Below are 10,003 nucleotides of genomic sequence, written 5' to 3'. Positions count from 1 at the left end.
AAAATATTTCAACAATATTTCTTGGCTAATTATTTAATTATGTGGCAAGTATCTTTGTAATAAGCGGGATAATGTACATCCAACCGGTTGTTATCTCAGAATAAACCCCTTCAGGCTGATGCAAGACCATCCTGTTACCCTGTCGGGGTTTAATCTGCGATAACAACCGGCTGGATGTACATTATCCCTGACTTAATATGTTCCCATTCATAGAGATTTTTATATGGATGTCGAGGCTTTTTAGGTCGGGTGGAATCTCTGACCCAGTTTGTTTGCTGGCTTTCATGGCTACAGTACACTGTGTTTTCCGCCAACTGGCAAATACTATTGGGTGAATTGGCATTGGGCGGAGTCACACAGACCAAAACAAAAACAGACATTCCGACATGGATTGCACATTTCAAAGTAAAATAACGGGATTCAGCATTGATTTTCTGAGAATGAGTATGTGAACTCAGCATGTTTCCTAAATATCTGCAAACATATGGTATTTTTAGTATGGTATTATGGTATTTATGCAATAGTACAGTCGGATGAGGGTGGGAGAGCGTTCCACCAGCATGGAACCGTGAATGAGAATGTTCTGGAAAGTGATTTTGTGGCTTTCTGTGATGGAACCACGAGACGTCGCTTGTTGACCGATCGTAGGCTTCTGGTAGGGATGTAGACTCGTAGGAGTGAGTGAAAGTAGGAGGGAGCTGAGCCTGTGATAGATCTGTAAGCAAGCGTCAATGCCTTGAACTTGATGCGAGCAGCGAGAGGTAGCCAGTGCAGAGAGATGAACAGAGGAGTGACGTGGGCCCTCTTGGGCTCGTTGAAGACAAGACGAGCTGAAGCATTCTGAATCATTTGTAGAGGTTTAGTTGCACATGATGGAAGTCCAGCCAGAAGAGCATTGCAGTAATCAAGCCTAGAGATGACCAGGACCTGGACGAGAAGTTGTGTTGCATGCTCAGTTAGGAAAGGCCTGATCTTCCTGATGTTGTGCAGTGCAAACCGGCATGATCGAGTGGCCTTTGTAATGTGGTCTGTGAAGGTCAGCTGGTCATCAAATATTACTCCAAGATTTCTGATCGACCTTGATGGGGTGATTGATGATGAATCTAGCTGGATGGTGAAGTCGTGTTGTAGAGAGGCATTGGCAGGGAGGACGAGAAACGAGAAAAACATTACATCAACTTTAACAACTAGCAACTGCACACAAAATAACAACCACGTCTCAATTCTCAAACTCCACAGACCTTATATAACCTTCACACTTCATACATGTCTTCAAACTAAACAAGTTCTGAAAATTATATAACCTTCAGACTTCAAACTAAAATTAATGCAATGAATCTTTTCTTTTCTAGTTATGTTTGCAATTCTAGTGGAGCAGAAATGACATTAATGAAATTAATTTTAAACAGAATAAAATGTATTTATTTAACAAGAGCAATGATAGGAGGAGGCGAGTGACAAAAGGTCCTTGGAATAAACTGAAAGGCTTTGATAAGAAACTCGTGTCTGCGTCGCCCTCAGATAAACATCACAGAACGTGTGTTGGGCAATGCATCACTGAGCTTTATTTACCGGCCATTGTGAACTACAAAAAGACTGTCTCGCATCTCTAAGGCACTTCTTTCCCTTCAGCGAGACGAAACAGACAACAACAGAAATCTTTAGTTACAGGGGCAACGGTGGATTTGCCTCAGTGTGATGAAAGTGGATGATATTAGTACAACAATGACAGCGAGAACGGATACATGATGCAAGCATACTTTGTTCTTTTTCAACTACAATAGCCAGACTGCAGAACGGCACACAAAAATCTCAGTGTCAACCAGAATAATCCACTTCTTAGTAGTCTCTCTCTGGCTTCAGCCAAACACAAAGGCAACCGCACAGCTTTTAATTCACAACCACCGGGACTTTATGCCACAAATTCGGCACCTTTTCTAATTGAAGATTATTCCGGGGGATTATTAGCACAGCTACTGAACTGGAGAGGATTATTTGCAGCTGCCGATGCCACCCGACTGAGCACACGCTGGGGTTTACAGCAATGTTATTCACTCATTCCATTAGCGTAATAAATATCGTTCCCCTGTGAGATCTTCGTCAGGCCGCCTGAGCACCTTTCAACCCGCTGGGGAGGAAAACATAATCTTATCCTGACAAAAAGGGTTTACAGGTAAAAAGACTGGTGTGTCTCATACACTTCGAGCTGAGATGCTTACTTATAAGAAGGTATTTGTAACTATTTCTCACATTTGTGGCAAGCACATTTCCATGTGGCCAGACGCATTTCTGCTCTGGAAAATGTCAGCGAAACGACAAAATCAGATTTAGAATTACATTCAAACAGCTCGATGGAATCAAACAGGGATTCCTACTGGATCTAGATCCATGTTAAATAATACAAATAAAAAAACAAAAATATGTCTCGCGCTCATGTAATTATACCATAATTTAATGTAATCATTTCAGAAACAAAAACTTTTTTTTTCTTTTTTTTTTCTTCCTGTTTGCATGCTGCAAATGATGTTAAAAAAAAGTATATTATTTTATATAATTCTATATTATTGCATATATATATATATATATATATATATATAAATCCCATTGAATTTTCAGCAAAAATAACACGTTATATTTACTGTTATCATGATATAAAATTACTCCTACTCTGCATACAATTGTTGTCATAGCTCCTGTGGCACTCAAAATTAAATATATGCAACTTCCACCAAATTAAAACTTTTATTTATTTATTTAATTACATTAAAAAAGCTGCAATATTATTTTTAAGGGATTCAGCCATAATGTATAAATTTAAGTTTAAATCATATAGCATTATTTTCTTTACATTATGGTATAGTTTTGGCATTACAGTAATGAGAATTTACAGGAAATATTGTGCTAGAGTCAGCAGTAAACGGAAGTTGTGATTGTCTTTTCTTCTCTATTGTGTCTTATATCCGAGTGAAACGACTTCTGGAACAAGAACAAATGTTGGGCGGGGCTTGATTTTGTCCATTGGGAATTTATTGCATGGTTGTGGTTTGCTATTGGTGGATCTCATGTGAGTGACAGGTTGCCCCGCCCTCGTCATCAGAGAAGAGAAGAGATGCTGCACTTTTTGTGCGCAAAACCCCCCCCAAAATAACGACATTATTCAACTCTTCATTTTCTTCTGTGTGGGCCTGAGTGAGTTCACGTAGTGTAACAGCGCAGCACTTCTGGGTTGTACGTCAGAACGTAGGCTCACTATTGTGCTGAGCCTGGGCTGGCAGATATCAATTACAGAGAATCCTATGGAGGAGTGAGACAGCTCTCAGATTTCATCAAAAATATCTTAATTTGTGTTCTGAAGATGAACGAAAGTCTTACGGGGTTGGAACAACATGAGGGTGAGTAATTACTGACAGAATTTTCATTTTTGGCTGAACTAACCCTTTAACATGTACTGGACAGAATGTGTGTGGGTGGTCGGTCTAATGAATGAAACTGACCTGTCGAACGCGTGAGTAATGCCGGTTTCAATCCGTTTGGACGTGCATGTGCGATGTAAGCTCCTGGTTACAGTGTTTTCGATGGAGTGGGCGTGTCTTCTGTCAGTGACGGACAGGTGTGTGATTGTGATGTCATCGCGCCCTGTCTGCTTCCCTACAGTGTGATGTACAGGTCCAGATGGCTTTCTGTTTCTCTGGCCTAATCTACACGCCCAATTTCTCGCCCTGCTGCTGGCAACCAGTAGCTCCACCGCAGTGACTCGCGCTGAATAACAATGTGGCTCTTTCTGTGGCGCTTTACGCCCCTCTCTTTATTCCTGCCGTGCCGGTGGGTTATGAGGTGTGGAGGAAGTGCTGAGTGGGGAAAAGCACAGAGCGAGAGATCCGCAGACAAGGACCACAGGAGCTATGGCTACGGTTTTATGCAGAGTAGGAGTAATTTTATATCATGATAACGGTATATACCACAATGTGGTTATTTTTGCTGATGCAATGGAAAAAAAATATTTATTTGCAATAATATAATAAAAATAAAATACATTCCCATTTTTTTAGATTTTTATTTTAAACTTAATGGACACAAACCAATAGATTGGATTATTCATTAGAATTGAAACTAAAGACTAAAGTATGCTTTTCTTACTAAGTATTTTTGTCTTGTTTCCAGTCCAAATATCAAAAAGATTCTTAAATCAAGATGCATTTACTAAAGTAGTAAAATGGCATAAGATATTATGTCTTGTTTTAAGCAAAAACTCACTTAATTTTGACAAGCAAAATGATCTGTCCATATAAGAAAAATAATCTTGTTTCTGTTTAAATTAAGATTATTTTTCTTACCCCATGGACAGATCATTTTGCTTGTTTTAAGCAAAAACTCTTAATTTTGATTAATTCCCCTGGAAAACAAGACATAATATCTTATCTAATTTTACTTATCTAGTAAATGCATCTTGAATTAAGAATTTTTAGATATTTGGACTGGAAACCAGACAAAAATACTAAGTAAGAAAAGCATTTTTTCAGTGCTAAAAGCAGATATTATAACTAATATAAAGCAGTGTGACACTTTCCTACTGTCATGACTAGTGATTCATCCAGTAATGAAACAGGAGAAGGCTTTCTGGGTCATTGAATCATTCTTTCAAACCATTAATGTCATTCATTCATTCATATCAATTAAATAAGCAGAAATTAACGTTTTGTCAGAACCTCAAGTAAATTGCATGCTATTTTTTTGGGCTGTCTGTTCAGAATTGTGGGAGAATCGTGATCTCTGTTTTAAACAAACATACAAAAGTAATCCTCAATTTATCCTGAATCGATCAGCTCTAAAATACAAATATATTTTGCATAAATAATAAAAACTATTTTGATTCTCATTAGATTCTCATTATTGTAATAGTTAATATGATTTTTTTATCAGCATAAATTAAGGGATACACTATTAATAAGTTTAAATAATATAAATATATTTCACATTATAGTATAGTTTTTGCATTACAGTAATGAGATTTACAGGGGGGAAAAATATGCATTTTCTTTTATGTTTCTGTAACTGGTAATGCATGATGCTAACAATGCCAAGGTCATAGGTTTGATTCCCAATGATAAACTTTGTATCCCAAATGCACTGTCATTTTTTTTGTCTGGCAAATGCATAAATGTAACTGAATTCTTTTGCTTTTGGAGTAAAATATGAAACATGCATGTTCTCAACACTCACATAGTAATGAAATCAAAGACCCTCCCCTTGATGAATCATAACTGGACGGATTTGAGACGCATGCCAATACTATCTGCGATCGGCTCTTCAATGTGTGCACTACACGGACACACTAGAGGTTTAGTATCTGAGCTCAGCTGGTCTATTCATGTGAATCTGCTCCGTTTACAGGCAGAGCGACTCTTGAGTTGAATTCAAAAGGACTCAGTTGAAAAATAAATGAGGGTAAATGATGATCCCTACCATGTCCTGTAATCATATCGTGAAAAGATTAAACAAAAATGCTGGTCCTGTTATGCGTTTCATAACGACCACTGGAAATGAATGCAGCTAATATCAACGGTATTGAAAGTTATAAATAGCATGCTAATGATAACCATAATTATTAATATTGTGGCAGAGCGATAATGGTGACAAAGAGGATGATGTTGACAATTATCACCCTGGTTGTGGCTGTAATCATCCATAATGAAATCTGAGCTGTAAATCACTAAGACTACATTCATAATGGCATGCAGATCCTTACAGTATGCACATTTTATGTATGAAATACCCATGCAACATTAGTCAAAATGTGTAGTGCACAACAAGAACACACTTTGGTTTTAAAAGAATATTGTTGGATTGGAAAAAAATGTGGAAAAGGCTGTGCATATACACTGCAAAAATTTTATTATGCAAAATGTCCAAACATATATGTAGCATTTTTAAGGACCAATAAAAAATATAATTTCATGACAATTACACATATATTCCCCAAAAATAAAATGTTTAGACATTAAGCAGAGTAAACGGTATCCCACAATGCAATGCGCTTAAAGGGACAGATCACCCAAAAATGATAATTCAAAAGTTTGATTTTCTTTCTTCTGAACACAAAAGACTATCATTTTAAGAAGGTTGGTAACTAAACAATTGACTTCCGGAGTATGGAAGAAAAATTCTATGGAAGTCAATGGGGTCCATCAACTGTTTGGTTACTGATATTCTTCAAAATATCGTCTTCTGAGTTCAGCAGAATAGAAAATCATATCGGTTTGGAACAACTTTATGGTGAGTAAATTATGACAGAATTTTCCTTTTAGGGTGAACTATCCCTTTAGCTTGACCTTCATTTACAGTAATACCAGAGAATGTCTAATAAGGGGAGAAGTTTCACTCTCAGTACACTTCCAGCTTCTGAACTGGTTGCAGTTCCTCTCTGGTTCCATATGATGGCGCTCACAGGACGAGTGCAGAATGAATGGAGGTCTATGGCGCTATACACATCAAAATCCACTTTTCTCAGGATATATTTTTTTGTCTAGTAATTTGAATGTTGTATTAGAAAGGAGATGCAAAGAAATTACACACTGCTGGGTGTTAGATTTTTTAGTCACTTATTTGCTTTAAAAAGTCTTTTAAAATGTCAATGACGTCACATCGTACGACCAGAGATACTGCTTTACGGCAATCCTTCAGTCACTTTGGTGCTTTCGCGCTCTGCACTTTCTTTTCACTTGAGGCATCGACAACACAGCTGACACAGGTAAACACACAACACAGCTGACATAGGCAAACACACAACACAGCTGACACAGGCAAACACACGTGCTAGAAGAGTTTTTGTTTTGTTGTTTTGTCAATCAGCGTTCATTAGCAGAATGCTAGCGTGTTATGGGCAACAACAACTCAACCTGTAAGAAATCGAAAGGACATAAGTACTCGTTCATTCAACTTTCAACCTATAAACCATGTTGAACTTGCAAAATCAAATCTGAGATTTCTCAACGGCAATCGGGTGAAAGAGACAAATTTAGCCGTCTAGCCCCATAGACTCCCATTCAGTCTGCACTCATGGGCGATCGCCCCCAGTGGAACTCTGGTGGAACTACAACCAAAATTCGGTACAATAGGACTTAAAGCAGCACTCAGTAGCTTCGGGATTTCTTCGCTGTATTCTCGCTTTTTGCTCGCAGGTTTCTCTCTAGAGCTCCCCCCACAGCTTCGGAATAGATATTTGACAACACTGTTGTAAAAACTCGTAGGTGATTCTCAGACACCAGAGGCTAGTAGATCAACGACATCAAAGCAAAACATTCTTTAAAACGTCTTCTTCATTCGGGTTCGGACAGCATGAGGGAGCGCAATAATGACAGCATTTTAGCAGATTTCTTTTGGCCGTAAAGCAATTGTTTACATCGCGAGACCTGATATCACGCGAGACTTCCTGACGCGGTGGCCGGCGGCCCGCCGGCTCAAAGTTGCAAGTGCGTATTTTCCGCTCACGGGCACCAGGGGGGTGCGAAACGACCACCATTCAACCCGAAATAAGTAATATAACCATTCCAATGACTCCGAAGCTGTTCAGTTAAGGTAAAAAAAGTTACTTAGTTCACCTTTAATAGGGAGTGGCCAGGCTCTCCGTAGACGGGCTCTGGTAATACTCACATCTGAAGTCCTTCCAGGTCACAGTGGGCTCGGGTCTGCCGACCGCCAGGCAGAAGAGGTTCACGTCATCGCCTTCATTCACTGATTTATCCTGCGAGATGTTCACTATCCGGGCCGGCACTGCAAAACAGAAGTTTTTAATTAAGATAAATGAAAACAGAGTGTCTATATCACGGCTTAGCTGATGTCAAAAATCAACCTTAGTTTAAAAAAAAACCCAAGCCGAATAAATTTACTCGAGACGGGTTGTTTGTTTCAGGGTTTATAAATGATTCCAATCAGCTGTTTTGGACTAAATTCCCAAAGCAGAGGGCAATGCATAATGCCGTACGGATAATGAGCCGGTCCTTGAATTTAAATGGCCTATGATCAGAGCTTTAATGAAGATGGCCAAAGATTTGGCCTGCGAGGCATTCTCAAGCAGTCCATTTTTCAGTTTTTTAAACAGGGCGAAATGCGTCCGACGATAAACTTGAGATTGGACCCAGAGCAGATTTTTCCCGTTGGAGGAGTGACTGGGGGGTGTAATTATTTTCGCTCATATCGCACTAAGACTAAAATTGAGGGCACAATGGTATCGAGCAAATACGGTCATCTGTCTGCAAAGCTCCGTGTGGCAGATAAAAAAGCCTGTGTTTGGTGAGATGGTTCTGGCCTGCCGGTCGGCCAACAGCGTACTTGACATGCATTTTGAACACGCTCCCCCTGCTTTTCAGACCAGCCAAGTAGTTTTCTATGAAATATTCTTCACTTTATAGAGCTGAACGTCATTTACATACATGCTGTTCATGACTCAGTCTCAGAATGGCTTGGTTCGTTTGCTGCACGCTTGTAAATTAATATACAACTAACTGGTAGTTAATTTATTTATTTGCTGGCAACCCATCAAAATAAAAGCTTGATCTACAATTTGAAAAATGAAGATGTAAATATTATTATTACAATATTTAGTATTGTAATTTTGGGAACACTTTAGTTTAGGGTCCAATTCTCACTATTGACTAGTTGCTTATTATATTACTAGGATATTGCCTTATTTTGCATGACCATATTCTACATCCCTTAATCCTACCTAAACTACCTTATTAACTATTAATAAGCAGTAATTAGGAGTTTATTGAGGCAAAAGTTGTAGTTAATATTGAGAATTGGACCCTATTCGATAAAGTGTGACTAATTCTATTTTTAGTTTACAGTAAAATAGTGTTATTACTATAAATTTTACTTTATTACTATTACTATATATTATTATTTAATTTAATTTATTTAATAATAATTATTACAATAAAATCATCATAATAATAATAATTTTATAGTCATACTGAATTGATCAAAAACAGTGTGAAACAAAAAAATAAATAAACTCATTTCACTTTATGGTTTGAGTAGGTCCTTGTAAAAAGGAGGGTCAATTATGAACACACACACATTTTTCAAGTTTTTGACAAATTATTCATCCTTAAAAGGATTTCACACTTGAAAAATGTATATATTTTTAAACTTTTTAGGAAGTTGCAACTCACAATTCTGACTTTTTTCTCTCGTTTTCAATTACGAGTTTATGGCTCACAATTATGACTTTAAATAGTCGCCGTTACTATTCTAATTTTGGTTTCCATGGCAGAAACAATCCATATATTCACTCCCCAACAAAATCACCCCAAACATTCTAGAATGATTCATTCTTTCCAAATAGAGCTATTTTTAATATAGCTATATATTGCAGAAAAAACTCCAATATCGTGCAGCCCTTCTTTGATATTTTCAATCTTGTGCAACAGGAAAACGCACCATGCATGGTGTGATATACATAACAATTGACAACTTCCCGCCGGCGGGGTTGGGTTGGGGTTGAAGGAAAGGGAGGGATGCAAGCAATCCATCAGAGGAAGGGTCTGCTGCCAATAAATCACGTCAGTCAGGATCGCTGGAACTCTTACTCATGTTGCTGTTGACGTGACAGTCGGCACAACCCGTTCCCGCCTCTCACAGCCGGTCAGGCTAAAGATTACTGAGCATAACCACCCCTCCGATGCTCATTACATCTGTGTCAAGCCCTCTGGTCTTCTTGGTACTGCCATTAACTGTTTCCCCGCCACTGATGAGATTTTCCATCATTTATGACACAACGCTTCCCAGCAATTGACAACTTTTTCTGGCAATCCGTGGTTTCACTGTTATATGGTAGGGGGCGCTATTGCACATCTTCCGAAATAGTACAGCATCTCCGGATCGAAAAACAAGTGATGAAAAAGATCTGCATAAATCAGTCAGAGACGGAGTGGATAGAAAATGGTTGCATTGGAAATCGCACTATATAGTAGGCGAAAAACACCATGGGAAAAAAGAAGTA

General features: G+C 38.3%; 1 protein-coding gene across 3 annotated transcripts in view; it reads right to left on the bottom strand.

Moving 5' to 3' along the window:
• Positions 1 to 10,003, bottom strand: part of iglon5 (IgLON family member 5) — a 236,897-nt gene that overhangs the window by 65,183 nt on the left and 161,711 nt on the right. For all 3 annotated transcript variants that reach the window (XM_084088958.1, XM_084088959.1, XM_084088960.1), the window contains exon 4: positions 7,651 to 7,770. In XM_084088958.1, the coding sequence (XP_083945084.1) occupies positions 7,651 to 7,770 (120 nt within the window). The remainder of the gene's footprint in view (positions 1 to 7,650; positions 7,771 to 10,003) is intronic.

This window comes from Abramis brama (assembly GCF_963993115.1).
Source record: "Abramis brama genome assembly, chromosome: 17".
In the NCBI taxonomy this organism is placed as follows: Eukaryota; Metazoa; Chordata; class Actinopteri; order Cypriniformes; family Leuciscidae; genus Abramis; species Abramis brama.
The sequence above is the reverse complement of the archived record's forward strand: the minus strand, read 5'-3'. Positions and strand labels throughout refer to the sequence as shown.